The sequence below is a fragment of the Heloderma suspectum genome, chromosome 2 (assembly GCF_057233095.1).
Source record: "Heloderma suspectum isolate Gila_16-S chromosome 2, 16-S_ref, whole genome shotgun sequence".
In the NCBI taxonomy this organism is placed as follows: Eukaryota; Metazoa; Chordata; class Lepidosauria; order Squamata; family Helodermatidae; genus Heloderma; species Heloderma suspectum.
The window spans coordinates 255087164-255106005 of NC_139459.1; the positions used below are offsets into that span (position 1 = coordinate 255087164).

General features: G+C 40.0%; 2 protein-coding genes across 4 annotated transcripts in view; one reads left to right on the plus strand and one right to left on the minus strand.

Moving 5' to 3' along the window:
* The window catches only part of AFF4 (ALF transcription elongation factor 4), an 85197-nt gene extending 74411 nt beyond the window's left edge, over window positions 1-10786 (plus strand). For all 3 annotated transcript variants that reach the window (XM_084838815.1, XM_084838814.1, XM_084838813.1), the window contains 2 exons: window positions 2769-2989; window positions 5246-10786. In XM_084838815.1, the coding sequence (XP_084694941.1) occupies window positions 2769-2989; window positions 5246-5364 (340 nt within the window). In that variant the 3' untranslated portion in view covers window positions 5365-10786. The remainder of the gene's footprint in view (window positions 1-2768; window positions 2990-5245) is intronic.
* LEAP2 (liver enriched antimicrobial peptide 2) lies at window positions 10579-13511 on the minus strand. Its single transcript, XM_084838816.1, has 3 exons — window positions 13391-13511; window positions 12576-12712; window positions 10579-11833 (listed from the first exon to the last, which is right to left on the minus strand). Exons 1-3 carry the CDS (start codon window positions 13448-13450, stop codon window positions 11797-11799), a joined length of 234 nt encoding a protein of 77 aa, XP_084694942.1. The 5' UTR covers window positions 13451-13511; the 3' UTR covers window positions 10579-11796.
* Window positions 13512-18842: the final 5331 nt, after the last annotated feature.

Below are 18842 nucleotides of genomic sequence, written 5' to 3' on the forward strand. Positions count from 1 at the left end.
CCATGCACATTTCCAATCACCATTCTTCTTCTCCCCTCCCCTCCCCTCCCCTCCCCTGTTGGTTCTCTCTCTCTCTCTCTCTCTCTCTCTCCCACCCAGAGCATATCTTGGGGAATTCTTATAGAGAATTTTCTTCGGTGGGCAAGGGAAGTTCTGAACTGTATTTGACTTTATACAAACAGACAAGAGGGTTGTTTTTTCTCCTTCTCACTCAAGTCTTTGAGAAGAGTGGGTTCACCTGGTTGCAGAGAAGCAAATCCGGGGCTGTTTTGTTTGTCAGTTGCCATTATCCAGCAACAGGAAGGGCTGTAGCTCCGTGGTAGAGCACACGCTTGGCATGCAGAAGGTCCTGGGTTCAATCCCCAGCATCTCCAGGTAGGGCTAGGAAAGGATCCTGCCTGGAACCCTGGAGAGCAGCTGCTGCCAGTCAGCATCAACAGTATTGGGCTAGATGGACCCAGGGTCTGACTCAGCATAAGGCAGCTTCCTATGTTCCTATGAACAGAAAGCTTTAATAAAAGATATGAGTTTTTGGTTTGTTTTTTAAGTGGAGGGGAGATAAATGGTGCTCATTTATACAAGCCTATGTATTCCTACTCAGAAGCCCCATTATGTTTATTACCCTCAGGAAAGTGTGCATAGGATTCCAACACAAGTTACTTTTGCAGGGAGGTTTGCACCTTGATGTTTGGCATGTTTACTCAGAAATAAGTCCTGAGTTGTGAGCATGGTATTGCAGGATTAATACAATGCCTACCCAATTCTTTCTAATGAACTGACTACCCTTTCAGCTCAGTCCTATGCATGTTTTGTCATTTGTGGGTTTGGGTTGGTTTTTTTGCATGACCTCTAGTTTCAGTGGTGAGGGAAAGGCACTTAGTGCATGCTCAGAGTTTCTGCATAACTTAGCCCTAGTTTTGAAAACAGATTCATTGGCTGAATCCTGGTGAAGTCTTGGCACAAATGAAGTAATGGGGAGGAAGATACACTGAGAGCTTGTGCATAACAAGGAGGAGGTAGAGAGGAGTTGCACAAAACAAGACAACTTTTTATGAAGAGTTGCTGGAGGATGGTAGGATGAGGAAGGATGGTTGCATGGAGGGGAATAGAATTGGTAGGGGGAGAATGCAAGTGCTCAGTGGTGAAAGAAGAACATTTTGCGCATGCTCAGAGGCACTCTGTATTTAAGAACATAAGAGCCGTGCTGCATCAGACTAAGGTCCATCTAGTCCAGCATTCTGTTCACACAGTGGCCAACCAGATGTCCATTGGAAACCCACAAGCAGGTCATGAGTGCAATAGCACCTTCCCACCCATGTTCCCCTGCTGCTAACATTGGTGAAATGTAACTAAATTCTAGTAATTCTAAATTAGAATGCATGTATATCCTCCAGAAACTTTGCAGGTTTCTTGCCTGGGGGACACCTCTAATGACCTGTGCATTTTCATACAAATTTACCCAAAAACTATTGGGGAAGGGGTGAAGGGAAGGGAAAGCAAATCACTCCCTCCCCCAAACTGGAGAACTCCCCTTGAGTTCTCCATGCAGCATGAACTGCTGCATCTATCCTTCTGAAACTTTGCTGGTTTCTTACTTAGGGACAACTCTAGGCTGTCTGTAATTTTCAGAACAGTGGTCCACAAGGAACATAGGGAGATAAGTATGTCTCCTTTTGGAGACCTCACAATGTCAAGGCCACCCTTGCACAAACCCCCTTGTGGCTAGCATTCTGAAATTTGGCAGACAGGATCTCCTCTGATGGGGCAATGAATCCTGAAATGTTTATCCAATTCTTCCAAGGAATTAAAACGTTATTGGCAGTTCCCTTTAAAAGAAAATCAAAATATAAACCCTGCACCTATTTTTCTGACATTGGACAGGTGTAATCTCCTTCTAGGGGGCTACTGTGCCTGAAATTATCCAGGTCTGACCAAGAGAAAAAAGTTTAATTTTTTTTTCCTAATTTCCCTTGGTAGTCTCCAGGAAGCATAAAGATTCATTTTTCCAAACCTTGACTCAGGTTTGGTGCTGAGCTGAAGTGGTCTGACTACAAATTGGCCAGAGCATGGAATGTTTTCCAAAATGCTGAACCGGGGTCTGAGTTGAAGTGGGATGGGGGTGTCAGTGCACACTTCTTATGTATGTATGTAATCTGTACACACATGCAAGCACACTGCATGCATGCACCACACACACACACACACACACACACACGACGTGCGCTTAGACTCGTGCGCGCGTGTGTGTGTGTGTATGCAAATTTGTGTTATGGGCCTGTGCCCCGGATCTTTTACGACCCTAGCAATGCCCCTGCTTGCAAGATTATATTATATACTACAACAGTAATATTGCCTCTAGCACATATTGAAGTGGTTCTAAGGTTTAAGTAACAGCTTGGACATTTGGGACCCAATCTAGTAGCAATCAGATAATGTATTTGTCAGAATAATCACACATGCCTTAATCAGGAAGATTCGGCACCATTTGCATTGGACCATGTCCATGCAAAGGATACTATATGGGTAGTTAACCCCATATGCACCATCGTGGACAGCACACCGTTTGATTTTGTGCTGGATTAGGTCTACACTTGCACCCAACAGATAATGGGTGACACCAGCTTTAATAGGTCAAGTAGTCAGTCCCTTTACACTTAATGCCAGAATACAATTTTTTGCCTTCTGTAACTACATCTGTAGCTACATCTTCTATCTTGGCTTAATGCAGATGGTAGCAAACAAAGGTGTCTGATCTTTTTAATTATTAGCAAACCTGTCAGCATGCCATCTCCAGTCTCTCCGAAGTTGTCTCCAGGGAATTCAGGAAATTACTCTTCAGGGTCAACCATCCCTTCAGGGAGCACTTCTTCAGTGACTATTCCACAGAGGATACACCAGATGGCAGCCAGCTATGTCCAGGTTACTTCCAATTTTCTGTATGCCACTGAAATTTGGGACCAAGCTGATCAGCTTGCCAGAGAGCAAAAGGGTAAGACTGGGCTCCATTTATTTACAGTCAGATCTGTTGGATTTTGTCAGATTAATCTAGATATCAGTTTTTATCAACGCACAAGACATTAGTGCTGCCGATTTACTTAAGCTAGTAAAACATTTATATTTTCCTTTTACTTGCAATAGTTTATTTTACCTGCTATTACCATCACTTAGGTTGATTGTGAAGCATTTTTCTAGGTATCCATGCAAAATTTCCAGAGGAGTTGCCAGGGACAAGGTGTTCTAATATTGGTCAGTCCTGTATTAAACTTGGACTTGCCGGGTTTAACCCTGAACACTTTGTACCATCCAAAACATTTTGCTTTTCATGCAACTGTTGATTGCCAACTGAATAGTTTCAGTGTTGTTTAGACTATGGGTACCATCTTACTTGTCACTGAGAACCTTGTTAGCATTTTGCTACATACACAAATGTATCTTTGCAAGTGGAAGGCTAGAAAATTCCATCATTCTAGGACAGAGGTGCACAATCTCCCCCCACCCCCCGCTCCTTGAGGGCCGTATTTGCTGTCGGCAAGACATGCGTGCACACACGCAGCAACCCTGACAGGCAGCACCATAGCATTAGTGACACAAAAGCAGCAATGAGCCAGTGGCAGCATGTTGGGGGCGGGGAACAGGGGCTACACAGTCTGTATCTGGGGGCCACATGCAGCCCATGGGTTGTGCACCCCTGTTCTAATGTAACATAGCATTAACAAGAGTCACTCCTCCCCTACACCCAGCTACACAATATAGTAGTACGTTTCCACATATATACTGCAGGCTGCATGCAGAATCCAAGCACTGAGAGGAAGAGATACTGCATGGGTCCCAAAATTCTGGCCGGGGGGCTGGGGTGGTGGCTTTGGGCTGAACCCCATTGCCAAGAGGAAGATAAATATTCTGAATTGTAGATAACACTTGAGGATTTTTATGTAAACTTATTTCCCTGGCTCTAGCAGATTTTACAAGATCCAGACACCCCATATAGATAGAAGCAGTGTTAGAACAAAATAAACAGCTTCTGGAACAATGAGCTGCTGGCCCAGGTCCTTCTCTAGAACAGAGAGGGAGTACACAGAAAGCTCTAGAATTTGTCACTTGAGAGCCGGAGGTGTGTGCACCACCCCGTGTTACTTGTTCTGTGAAGAACAAGCCCCAGTATTCCTTAGTTCCAGGTGGCATTTCTTATGTACTGGCAGAAGGAGTGTGAAAGCAGGAGGAAGGGACAGGCACCATAATTCTCAGGAACACTGTGATCCCAGGGACACTGTGAGCAAGCGCTGCTGATAAGATTTACAGGCTCCAGAATATACGGGGGTAAATGAGTGAGGCATCTAGTCTTCAGAGTGCATAGAAGGCCTGATCATAGATCTCAGGGACAGGGAACAGCATCTAAAGGCCACTTGTCACTCTTATATAATATGCATATATGCCATACCAGATGGCCAGGAATATAAGGAACCTAAGCAGAGAGACCTAAAGAACACTAATCAGTTCTTCAGTTTTTTTAAACAGACAAGGCCTGAAGGAAGGGAGGTGGGGGCTGGGTTACAAGCTAGTACCAGGCCCAGAGAAATAATACTTGGGTACTGCTTGTAGGTTAGATGTCTGATGTGACTTAACTTGCTTGTCTGCATTGTAAAACTTGGGATTTTAACTGTGTGTTGCTTGTGAATTTTGGGTTTTAGGGTTGAGATTGTCATTTCTCACTCTTTGGAAAGCTGCTTGTAAATGTGAACTTCCAGTTTTCGCTGCCATTTTTATTACAGAAATTACATTGTTTGAGGTAGGAATGCTATCTAGAAACTGGGTTTCTAGTCCATGAGTTCAGGGAGGACTCAGTAAAGTGCTGCCCAAGAGTAACAAAGGGAAGGCACACGTGCCAGTTTTTAAGAAATTAAGGAAATGGTAGAGAGCTGAAGATTATTTTTCTCAATTAAACTGAAAAACTCAGATATAATTTTTCATCTATCACAGCATGTGATATTTGACTCTGTTTAAGCAAGACTTTAATACTCAGCTATCTAAAGTTACAATTCAGACATCGCTATGTCTTCTGAAAGAGTTCTTCATCTCTTACTGTTTCAATCTGTTTTCCAGTTTCTTCTTTGGGTTAGAGTTTAACACAAAATTAACGTTGCCATCAGAAAAATAGTACTTGCATGCCAATTGTTTGTCAGTTTCATCTTGGGAGATGCCTTGTGGAAAGGAGTATTTCAATCTGGTTATTTCTTCTTTTCTGTAGAATTCTTTGCTGAACTGGATAAAGTTATGGGCCCTCTGATCTTTAATGCAAGTGTCATGGCAGACCTAGTACGTTACACCAGACAGGGACTACATTGGTTGCGTTTGGATGCCAAGTGATAACTGGACTGAAGAAACCTAAAGCATAGAAGATACTTTTCTTGCTGCCTCTGATTTTTTTCAACACTGTGTCATAAAAAATAAGGAAGACTGCCATAATGCATTGCTTAGTGAAAGCTAAGATTAAGGAATGCTTTCATGTATCTCCCAGCATCATGCGTGTGAGAACCTCCAAACCATCATGTTAATGAACTTTTCTCAGTTGTCCCATTTTTAAGATATTTAAAAATAGTTTAAACTTCGCAACGTTTTAATATAAGATGGATTGATTGAGCTGCAATTGGATTGGAATTCTACTAATTATGCCTAACAAATCTGTTTTAAAACTTATTTATTTTAATTTGTTTTTAAAAGCTCTATTTTTGGGCCGTTTTAAGAGTTAGCTGTTTTTCCTATAAATTTACCCGATCAAGTACTTAGTGAAGATTAAATGTAGACACTTTATTTAAGTATTTTGTGAGCTTTGTTATTCTGTAATGTCTTGTGGTGGTAGAGCTCGTAAGAGAAAGTCAGGGTTGATAGGTTCTAAAGTGTAGGGACAAATTTTCATGAATATTTCAGTCAACCCCTAAATGACAGCCACAGTTTTACTGTTGTACTAAGTTCCAAGGATATTCTTCTATACATTAAGCCATTTTATTTAAGTGAAATATAAAAAGATCTGTATGAAAAATTAGCTTCAAAACAAATGTCTTAACACTAATAATTGCAAAACATTACAGGAATTTGCATTTAATGCAATATTAAAGTTATGTGGGTCACAGTGAACTTCAGCCTCCAGGGATAGACTAGGAATGGTATCAAATGGACAATCTTGTGCTTTGGTGCAGCCTCTTTATTTCCTTGCTTGTCATTGTTAGACACTGAAGCCACTAACTTTATCTCCTAAGTGAAACTGATGTGCTTAATCAGAAAATGTGAGTAGTGACTGACATCTGTGTTTTCTCTCGGTCAGGATTATGCAATGGGCAACATTGGGTAGAGTGTAGAGCTGTGATTACAGGGACATTTTAAACTGTTCTGTCGAGTTAATTTGAAATCTTGCTTTTACACCATTTTATAGCACCATGTTAAATGTTTGTGATGGGAACAGAATATTTAATTTTAAAGGAAATAACTGTGATCAGCAAGAATCATGCATGGAATTCTAAGTGACTGCTTTAAGGTTACTAACCAAAGTACCTTTCCATTGAAGGTGCTTGTCTACTAAACGAATATTGCTTAGCGTCCCTATCATGTCTGGTGTGCCTTATGCCTTTTTAGATGAAGATTTTGAATACTGTTTACAAGAGGTTTTACACTTAGGACCTGGTATACTGTATCCAGTTGATCTCCTGCAGTACTTCGGTAAAATTCCACTTCCTTTTCCTAATACTAGTGGCTGTCATTTGTTGACAATACACATTGGTTGTATTTTAGAGTCAAACTCTGAATCCCTTCAGTGTGGGAATGTGGAATGCTGCTTTACCCACCCTTGTCCTTGAACCCTGCCCCAGATGTGATCGTGCATGTCCAAGAAAATGATTGCACTAAATTTATGTCTAGCTGTTTAGCTATGTGCCAAAATGATGGCGAGCTTTGAAAGAAGGAATAGAATTCTACATTAATTAGTACTGCAGTGTGTCCTTGGGACATTGAGAGTTGAAGAGCTTCATAAATTATAGTAACTTCACTAAACTATAGCTTGCATATTCATACAGCCTTGTATCCTGACGTTTTGTACTTCTAGGGATGCATGATTTCATGCCCTGACATTTTGGATCCAGTCAGTTGAAACTACTACCCCTTGGTTCTGTATTTACAGTCAGTAATATTTACTATTGCACTCTACCCCACAACAATGCATTGTAAGAGTTGAGGAATACGATGTAGTCATATCTCTGCATACAAAAATATGAGTATGTTGCAACATAAGGGATAAAATTATGCACCCTAGGAAGATTTACTCTGTGCAAGCTGAATGATTAAACCATGATGGGCAGATCCATATGTCTGTATTAAATTGCTACATATTCATGTTTCTTTCAGTGCTGCTGTTAGGGCCAGTGTGAGCAGCTGCCATGTGGAACTTCTTTAAATTGCTCCCTTGGAAAGCAGTTTATTATGCATGTGGTCAGCACACAGATTAAGAGAGTTCCAGTTTATTTTTTTAAAGAAAAAAATATTTATAACAGACTTCCACGGTACATCTCATGTGAACTGCTAGTATAGAGGTCTCCCCTGTGAGAAGCAATTTTAAACAGGGGCACTTTCCTATACCTTGGCCCCAAGAGGAACAGCAGAGACTTTAGCTTAGATCCAATGGGTAGCTTTCCCAACCTTAACATTTAGAAGTGCCTGGCATGGTTACCACACTGAAGCCTCAATGCTGTCAGGAGATGGATTACAAGCTCATTTGCTGTGTAGTGCCACAGTGGTCAGTAGGGGTGGATTTTTGAAAAGCTCCTCCAGATGAATCCTGACCATTTGTATGCGTAATAATTTATCAAGGCCTCTTTAGTTTTAAAGGTGGACCTAAGCTAGCAGATGTTATCTGTTGTATTATGTGCCACTCAGAGGTATCATTTGTATGCCCTTAATAAATGAGGAGTACTCTTCCTTCCCCAATACAAACTATCAGATTTCCAACCAGTTAAATTGGACTTGCCAAATTTCAAGAGACCACCTTAACTTCGAATTCCTTTGTCTCTGAAGTGCATGAGTAATTTGCCAAAATTAATTGTGAAACGCAAACATGTCATAAGCGTTTGCTTTTCTTAAGAGCAAACGCAAGTTACCATCCTAAATCTGCCCTTAAGAAGCATTGGGTTAGACTTAAATCTGTCATGACTAACTTCTCCCATCGATTTCAATGGGACTAAAGCATGATTAACTTAGTCTGGATGCAGCCCATTATGTGTATATCTTGTCTTCATTTAAAAACTCTGGAATATTAGCTACTAAGGGGTTCATGACTGTGTATTAACACATATCAGTGTTGTAGTATATCCCAGTGATAAGCCTTTAAAACCGGCTTAATAGTCAGACTAGGCTTGCTCAGGTGTTCAAATAATTTCTGAATTTTTCTCTCAAGCTTGCAGGTTGATAGGAAAGTAATTCATGAATGGTGGCATGAGATCCACCAGTGGATTTCTGGGTGTTCCGCCAGGCTGCTGGCCGTGGGTGTGTGAGACAGTGTAGCCCAAGAAGCTACCAGTGTTTCACTTCATGAGTTAGGGATGGGGTAGAATCCAACTGGCAGGTTCCAAACTAAAGCAAAATTCTGATGGTGGATCCTGCTAATAAAATGTATAGGGACCGTTGACCTTGTAGACACGTGGCTACTTCATTTTGTATCTTAAATGAACAGCCAGGGTACCTGACCAAGATGGCCCAGCATGTTCAGTTCAATATGATTTAAATATCTTGGCTGTAAAGCAGAGCAAGTAGCTCTTGACCTTTTGACAGCAGTATGCAATTTGTAATATACATGTTTCTAATACATATATCTACATAAATATATAGATGAATGAACTCAAGTCTGTCCAAAGTTTGTTATACTTGTGTTAGATTATAGTGCAGCTGACTATATCAATATATTTATTGAGTGCTGAGCCATCCTCATTTTGGCGATGGTGATAAATTTTGCATATTATGCAGGAGTGCTATCAGTTTCTTTTAGATTATTGAAGCTTGATTGCTGTGATTTTATACAAAACAACCCCTGTCGTGTGCTTTAATGAACAGCCACAGCAGGTATGGAGTCAATGGATAGAATTGCTTGCCTAAGGCAAGTAAAACACAGCTGTAGGCAGATAACTGTATAGTTTGCCAAATTTGGCGGATAATGGGAAAGACTACCTTTGCTATATATAGTAATGTTTCCTTGCACTGTTAACTCTGCAGTATTTTTATTAAAGCGGTTTAGGTGGACCTGAGCAAATCAAGTTTGAACACATTTTACCCATAGGAAGAGTAAGCGACATCCAGACCATACGGTAGAGTCCTGAATGGCAAATATTTCATAAATATTTGGGTCAAGGACAGAATGACTTTAAATTGAGTAGAAATCAGTATTGTGGGAAATGTGGGTTTTCAATAGCTAAGTTAATGTTGGATATCTTTCAACAACATATAGCCAAAGCTTTTACTAGTGAGCTCTGTTAAGCAACTTCGGTCTTTTCCCAAGAGATAGAAATACAGCTTAACTGTACAAAGTATGATAATCGGTTTCATTATGTTGGATGGGCACTGGGGTGTTTATGGCATTTTTAAAAAGAAGTGATGGTAAATAGATGAATTATAACATTCTCCGTGGAATGAGACCATCCTGGAAAACCCAAGCATTTTCCCAAAATGCCTCCCCCATCTCTTACCCGTTCATCTGAGCTTTAAGCAAACTCAGCTGAAGACATTTGAGCTGCTGATTCTGCTCCAGTGATTGTTGAAACAGATCTAATGTTGGCTTTGCTTTTCCATTCCATCTATAAATGTATTGGCAAAACATTTGTTTCTGGTAATGTAACTGTGAACAGAACTGATACTGGCAAATTGGACTCAAAACGTTTCCTTTCTCCTAGTTTGTAAATCATATCGGTATTGCAGCCAGCATTTCAAGATGGCTGCACTAAGATCTCTGAGAACTTGGCTTCATGGGCCTCTGTAAGCACAGTTGCTGACATTTGTATCTGGTTCCCCTTTTAAATGGTTTTAAGAAGTTTTGTATATGGAGGATAAAGTACGTATATATTTATTAAAGATCCTTTATCTTATTTGACGTTATTTGGTAAAGAATGTTTTTTCTTTTCCTTTGGGAGTCAAACAGGTTGGGTGGGGGTGGGAGGTTATTTTTAACCTTTTAACTTATCAATTAAAAACCCTTCTTAAGCATGCAACCTGGTACTGATCATGACTGGCAGGATGGCTCTCTGTTGTATGCTTTGTACATGACTTGTCCATGTCTTATACATTTTGTTACTTATCAACATATTTAGTCATCTGTTTTCAGCCAAAACTAAATCTTTAAAACAAAACTGTGATTTCCCCCCCTTTCCTTTGCAATACGTTTGAAATTTCAAAAGGGTACTTTGGGGCTCCAAATTAGGATTTCTAAGTCAGTATGTGCATTTCACGTATGTTAATGGTGAGCAAAGTATTATATACTAACTAGATTTTTTTCCACATCTGTATAGTATATTCTATGTATTTTGTGGTATTGAGATTATAGAAAGTTTAGTGTCTGAAATATGCGTTTAATGTGTATTTTTAAACAAATTTATGGCAATTAAATATTTGGAGAAAAGGGTATCACATTTCAATTTGTAAAGATCTTTTTAACTACTGTGTCATTAAAATGCTTTGTACAATGCAAAACTGTAACTGGAGAAACTAAGTTTAATAAATATCAAATAGATTTTCTGTATTAAACTTTATAAGCACTGTGCTTGAATTAATCCATTTGTATGGGCCATTCTACAATGGCATTGCACACTGCAGTTTGGATCAGATAACACTTTTCTGTTTGAAGATGGGGCGGGGTGGTATTGTGCTCCCATAAGTTCCATTTGTCAGTGGGGGTCAGGGACACTGTAGTTTTGCTCCATTTTATCCAGTTAATATGTGTTTTCAATTCACACATAATTACCACTGAAATACTTATACTAAGTTTATCACAGCATTACCCACTAGACAATGAAAGTTTGAAAGCCACAGGTGACAACTGGAAGAAAGGTAAACATGGGAAGAGAGATGGAATCAATGGTGATATTGAGTTGATTATTGATACATATAGGTGTATGTTTTTCCTGATTCACCAGGGCTGGACAATTACCTGAGGGTTCCCAGCTCTATATTGTATCTAATGATGTGCTCCTTCCAGCCGAACAGACACCACTGGTGGATCAAATCCCCCCCCCCCGTAGGAGACCCTCTGGAGCAGATCTGGGGGTGCATGGGGTGGGGTGGGGTGGGATGGCTGCAACAGGGAGGAGGGAAAGGGAAACTCCCATTGTGCAAGTGGAAAACTGCTCACATAATGGTGGATGTAATCCCATAAAATTTCTTTAACCACTGCAGGAGGGTTAAGGCTTATAGTCCAGCTTTGCTCAAGAGTACTTTCAGTATATCTTCCCTATTGGTTGACATACAGGTCAAATAGCAAAGTGTGTGTTCTTTTACAGATCTTTAATGCCTTACATAGAAAAATATGAAATACAAACAGTATAAAAGGTAAGATCAGTTTAAGCTACTGAAGCTTGGCTAAAGGCCCACATTGTAATAAGTTGGAAAGATATAACCTAAATTGGCCTGTGCTTCTGGCATGTGGAAGTCCTCTGCATCTGGCCATGCAACTGAAGCTTTAAATATTTGTAAGTGACGTCATCAGAGGTGATAATAAACAGGGAGGAACATTGTCAAAGGTAACAACAGCATTTTCTTGTCCTTAGCAAAGAATCACTCCTGTGATGATTTTACAGAACAGTGTTTGTTCCTGCAAAAAAGAAAAGAAAACCAGTTTACTTTTTTTTAGGCATGTTGAGACTACCCCATGTACAAATGAATTTTGATTGAGCTTTGTGATATGAAAGCAAACGTGTATGTGCTTTTATTAAACTGATTGATTTCTATGGCATCTGTTTTCAGGGACTAAACAATAGTACCACCATTACCTTAGAACAACTGTGAGTGCATTTTTAGAATTCCACATCCAAAATGGGAGATTTTTTTCTGGGTAGTAACTTCACATATATTTGCAGGGAATAATATGACTGGTTAAAATATTCTAGAAATTGGGTCAATGAAACTGTTTTTGTGTCATGATTAAATTATTTTTTATCTTAGACATCCCTATAGTCATTTGTCTGCATTACGTTTTCCAAAATATTTTTAGTCTGTCCTGTATTGTACCCTTGGAGGCTCTGCAGGCTAGATTGGAAAATCCAGCAGGCTGGAGGTTCTGCACTGGTGGTAGTAAAGGCTCAGTATTAAAGTTTTTCAGTTATTAAAATTAAATAGAAAATATTTCATAAATGAGACACACTAGGTTTGCAATTTCTGTTCTGGAGTTTTTTTCTTCCACTAATTTTGTAGGCCTGGATTGCATTCTATCTGTTTCGCCTTTCTATTCAAGATGACTAGATTATGATTGCAGTAATCATAATGATAGAACCCTTGGCTGCCCCATTAAGCATTAAACTCATGTGTTTTATTTCAAGGAGTGAGGAGGAAATTACCTGCATAGTCCTGTGGAGCATTCACTGTTATCCCTGCAGGATGCTCCAACTGGCCTCGAGATCCCTCTCCAGAAAGGTGTCATTCTCTTCTGCCTTGTTAGCTGAGAGTTTTGTGGATGCAGTGAAGCACAGTCTGTCTGAAACGTAATTATAGTGTGGCTGTTATATATGACATTTAGACACTAAACCATGATACATCTCTTCAGACTTGAATCAAATCATCAGCATTTCTATGTGGAAAGTACTGTTTCCTGCTGTTTCTCTACAACCATTCTCTAAGCTAGTGAGAATTTAAAAGCTAACATTTCACACATGCAGAAACACACATCTAACCCTATTCATTTATTTATTTGATTTGTTCCCAACCTTTCCACCAAGAAAATGGCTCTCAAGACCATTCAGTGTCATTGCCTTTACCCAAGTGGTATCTCTGTTTTCACCGTTTTACTTTCTTCCATGCAAATTAATGGGAGAAAAGTACTTGGGGTCATGTTCAGTGAAGGCAATGACACTGAATTGCCCAGGCCACAGAGAGAGAAATCCTGCATGGAGCAAATGTCTTTACTCAGGGCCCTTGGAGAATACCAACTCTCATTCCAAAGATACATATAGTATAACGATGTGCATTTTGCTAATAACTGCTAACGGTTGTGTTCTCATGATGATGGCTAGTAATGCTGATCTCCTTTAATCACTGGCACATATTTTAATAGTGTCTTATGTTTATAAGTGTTGAAATGAAGTAAATTGCATAAATAAGCAAGCTAGTATTTGCCTGACTTTTGGGAATTCAAATTCAATTCAAAAGTTCTTACCTGAAACAGCAGACCTGAACAAACGAAGATTATTGCCACAACTTTCAAACCCTGCATCATCTTTGGACAGCTTTTTACACGTCAATGTGTTTCCCAAAAGGTGCTAGAAGCCTGTGGACATATTCGCCCAGCTTTTCTGCCTGGTCTTTTATAGATGCAAATCCTCATTGCATCAGCTGCCAGCTTAATAAAGGACAAAGACTACATTACAGGCAAAGAGATTTAATAAGTTAATGTCTACTAAAGTGATAGTCCAAGGTCTGTCCTCCAGGCTAAACATATTTACTTTTCAAACACTTGTACTTTGATCAATTCCTTTTTTTAAACCCTAGATTTCACCCAGTGTTTCACCATGTACCTGCAGTGGGTCAATGGTCAGAGCAGAAAGGAGAGAATGAACTATGCTTTTTTCACAGCGTTTCTGAATTAAATGGGAAGTAATGACCGATAGTTGCATCATGAGAAGGGGTGAATGAGTGTGGATTCAAACAATAGGGTTTTTCCTGATGAGGGGTTTCTGCAGTCATTGGATAAAATACATATTCAGCATGTATGCACAATCATGTGCACACACAATGTACAAGAATGCATGGGAGTGTGCACACACAAGAATCTGAAGTGGTACAGTCCTGGACTGATTCCTGCATGATATTTTGCTGAATGGTGTAAGTTGACCATTAGTCTTCTGAATATATGGTAACATTACACACTGAACCTCTTTTGCAAAACATTGAAACACCTAGAATGGGTAAGAAGCCTGTGGTTCAAAATTTGTCTCAAACATTAACTCACTGAGAATGCCTCTAGGCAAGCCACTATATCTCAGCCTCCATCCCTTTCCCCCTAATCTGAAATAGGGAGGTAATGCTTGTAAAAATAAAAATAAAAATGGTAGGATGACTATTACATTTGCATCCTGCTCATCCAATGAGCTTAAAGCAGTGTACAGAGTACTCTATTTAATTCTCTCAACTCCTCTGAGCAGGAGGTTAGGCTAAGACAGTGACCCAAGGTAACCTGGTGAGCTTTGTGGCTTAATGGGAACTTAAACTTGGGTTTTCCTAGTCCAAGTCCAACACACGGTTCATTATACCACACTGACAACAGCTTGGATCCAAAAGTGCTCTTGCACACACACAATGTACTTCCACTTGGTCAAATTGGGGGCCTTATTTTTTTACCGATCCCACTATCCACAGCAACTCCGCACAATACATTCCATATTATTCTGGAGGGTTCTCCGTTGTAATTGTAAAATAAATATTAGGTGCTTCCCCCCCAGCTCAGATTGTTATAGACAAACATGAGGCTCTATCACAGATCTAAATTGCCATTGGATGGCTGATGCCAAAAAAGTAGAGCAATGTGTTGATCATCCAACCGTAAATGAGGCCATGTGATCCACTCATTTTGAATAAGCTTCACTCCAGTTTCTACTATACCTGCCCACCTCCAAAACAGCAGGCCACGTGCTCAGTGGTCAGGTGTATTAGCCCCTTGTTCCATTTGACTACAAATGTCAACAACTGCATTTTCTTTCTCTCTGAAACATTCCAAAGTTATTTAATGTTTCATTTCACCTCTGCAAAAACAAACCCCATAAATGCTGTCTTTATCTGAATCCAGCACTGTGCTCACTCTGTTTAATGTGTTCTGTTCACATGTTAGTTCTAAGTATAGTTATTAATTAAATCTCCAGGAAGCTAATCTTGGCTTGCTTCAAAATTCTCTAGATAGAGTACTCTTAAAAATAGGACTTCTAAGTGCAGTAACTGGCTAAAACCTGCCAGTGGAGAGAACACAGCAATCTTTATGTGGTGTGATCTCCTCCAAAACTCCTCATCTGGATTTTTCTAAATATAAGTCTCTGTGAAAACTGAATGAGAGTTTCTCCCCCCCACCCCCACATGTATTACACAGATGGTACCAGTGTATAGGTCTACAGCAGGGGTGAGGAACCTCAGGCCCAGGGTCCCAATCTGGCCCTCCGAGGTTCCCCAGAAGGCCACTCCCCCTGGTCCTGCCCCCTTTCCCCTAACCACCAATCATTTGGTATTTTCCTGGCGTTTGTGGATTTCCCCCTATTCTAGGTTGAATACTCCTTTTGCCTTTGACCCCACCCATCACTGGAATGTGGCTCCCAAGAGCTGCTCTGAAATTGAATGTCATCCTCAGGCTCAAAGAGGTTCCCTACCCCTGGTCTATAGTATTTGTCCACTAGAAAGGGCAGTATGGAGGGGGTGTAGCATTCTTTTCCAGTTTCTGTGCTTTTTGAAAATAATTGTTTACGTATGCCCAATAAAAGATTTTGTTCCACAATGCATATTGAAGCATCTCTTAAATCTGGTTCATTAAAAAAATCTTTATCCCAATTAAAATCTTACCTCTAGAGATACAATTTATCAAGAGGTTCAATTCTATATTCAAAGGAATGAATTGAGATGATGTTTTTTATTGCACTATATGTGTTAATTGGTTTATCTAGCATCAGGATATTTATGTTATCAGCAACAACTGTTTTGTGAATGGTCACTGTTAATAATGTCGCTGTGAGTATTTAATGCATTTAATTTCTCTCTGATCTCACAGTTTAGAATTCTCCCCCTCCCAACCATCTGATGAAGTAGACCATAGTCCACAGAAGTTTATGCCACAGTAAATGTGTTAGTCATTAAGGTGCCTAGGCTGCAAATCTATCTGGGAGCAAGCGTGTATAGGATTGCATGCCAGCCACACTTAAACCCCACTATTTTGATTCAGGAGCACAGCAAGACTTGGGTACTTCTGTTACAAAAAAAATGAATGATCACTTTGGGCAAATCTTGAAACAAGGAATGTAATGAATAAATAATGTTATTTATTTATTTTCTTACTGAATTGGCATGGCTGCCCAGTAACATGTTCTCTGGATGGCTTACAGAATTAACCCATCCCATCCAATCCCATATAGGGAGGCAAGACTAACCATACAATGCTACATGGGAGAGACAAGAAAGCATGTGAAGAATAGCATTCATAAATTAAGAGAGCACAATCCAAAGCTGATAGCTCAAGAAATTAATGACTTGGTTCACAAAACACACTAACCCACACTCAGTGGTTGAGTGTAGGTTGTTGTTGAAACGTGGGTTGTTTGTTGAACCATGGGTTGGTGTGTTGTCTGAACCCAGGACATTTTCTGCAGGTTAACTGTGCAGTGTGGCTTATTTTTCTCAAGTCATTTTGAGAAGCCACGGTTGCTGGGTTGTTCAGGGTGGTTAACAAACCATGCTTGGGAAAATATCCTGGGTTCAGACAACACGCCAACCCACAGTTCAACAACAACCCACACTCAACCACTGAATGTTGTGTGAACAGCCCCAATGAATCTTAGTGACAAATCTGCAGTGTAAGGTGAAAGACTTGAGATCATCTATAGAATAAGGATTGTGCTGCTGCTCTCATTAGATTTTCTTATAAAGCGCTTGCAACAAGGGTGTGTACTTGTCCACAATCCATTTATTGCATCTTCCTCTCCTTAGCAATGAGACCTACCAGGAAGTAAAAAATAACCAAAAAGGAGGTGTACCTTTCTGTTCTTGTAGCACCATAAAGGCTTTTATAGAGAACATAGTTAAAATATAGCATGCTTAGGATGCACCCAGTTTAAAACACACACACGCACATACCCCTCTAAGTTAGTCCTCTCAACACAATTTTTGGATTAGAGGTTGGCCGTTCCTAGAATTACCCAAAGGAGATTTAATGCTTCCAGTTTAGATAAGATAATGCCACGTAGATTTCTTATCTTCAGCTACAGTCTGTTCTTTGCCACTGTTATCCTTATTCAACTGGTGTCATACACATATTACTGGTACAGCATTCTGCCTACATAAGGCTAACTGCCAGTTTGGCCATCTCACCTTTGCCCCCATTATGGAGACATATTCTGTGTTGACTTGTGTTTTCCTAATCACACTCAATGTTTTGGTTTTTTAACTTGAAGCTCTCCCCCACTGTAAATTTGCTGTACCTTCTGTGGCCTCCTCAAGCCATGCATCAAGCACCTGTGCAGGGGGTGAGCACATAAAAATCCTCACAGCTGTGTGACTGCAGTGCATAACCATAGGCAAGGATCTGTGGAGTAGAGTGGAGGGATAGGAAAGATTCTTTTAGCAGGACTAAAAGGGTCTCCCAACACTTTCACTCTCTCCCATCATCCTGATTTTCTTGCCTGGTTCCAGTCCACTCATTCGCCTACCTGATGGGTTTTGGACATAACACGCCTCAATTTAAATAAAGCATAGATAAACAACAGTTGTCACACATGCTCTTCTTCAAATATTTGGGCATTTATTTTGTAGCAAATAAAAGCTAGGAAATCCACAGCAACTATTTCCTTCAGAGCAATCCAGAAACTACGGCAGAAAATTGACCAATGCTGCACTGTATATTTTTGAAGTCCAAATAATTACCCTATGATTCAGAAATATGGGATAATGGCAACAGCCTATACAAATTCAGCTTTTGAGATGGCTTCCTTTTACCCAAATAAATATTGTAGCATCAATAATTCGGTTGGCAATGTATATGTTTTCAGTCTCTGCCAAACATATATACTGGATGGTCAGTTACTGACTATATGACATATGGATGATGAGTGCACAAACACTGCCTAAGAGTCAGGATTCTATGGAAAACTGGGCTAACTCAAATCAGTAAGATGCAGCTTTTCCAGAGTTCTTATTAAATCAAGATTTAATGAAATCCAAGGCAATTTTTAAATCCAGATTGACAGAAAACTGAGTGAAAAGAAGACATGGCGAGGGGTTGCATTTTCTAGAATCTTGCCATTTTATTTTGCTATAAATTGATTATGTAAATGACCAAATTATATTTTGGATCTAAAATATTTTACTTTTCCAACAGTCCTCTGTTCTCTTCACTTTCAGATAATGGGAACAGTTAAATTTGAGTATTGTAATAATGTTCTATATGAGGAGCATCTCTGAATGGCTTTGGAGAAGTGGAAAACACTATCTGGTATGCACTTTATTAGCTCCTTGCATATATTCCTGAGGGAGGCACTATTGGGTATTTATGTGGTTAAAATGGCCACAGTGACTTATTTACTTGCTAAGTGACACTGGCACATTTGTGACTTTTAAGGTAGCTTTGTTGCTGTGGGTCTGGCTAGGAATCATTACTGACTCTGAATAATGAGCTGATTGACTGCAGAGGTGACAAATATAACCAATAGCACAGGATTATTTTTAATATGCTGATGCGTTGTATGTAATTTTGCTTAGACCTACCTCAAATACTGTAAGGCAGTGGTGAGCCAGGTGTTGTTGGGCTGCAACTACCAACAGCCCCAACCAGCATGGTCAATGGTGAGAGATGATGGGAGTTGCAGTCCCACATCTGGAGGGCCACATGTTCCCCATCTCTGCTGCAAGGCAATTTCTTGCTA

Coding starts and splice junctions, on each gene's coding strand:
- LEAP2 (XM_084838816.1), bottom strand. CDS start 13,450: ATGATGCAGGGTTTGAAAGTTGTGGCAATAATCTTCGTTTGTTCAGGT. Junction 12,713..13,390: donor GTTCAGGTCTGCTGTTTCAG/GTAAGAACTTTT, acceptor ATTACGTTTCAG/ACAGACTGTGCTTCACTGCA. Junction 11,834..12,575: donor TGCTCCACAGGACTATGCAG/GTAATTTCCTCC, acceptor TCTTTTTTGCAG/GAACAAACACTGTTCTGTAA.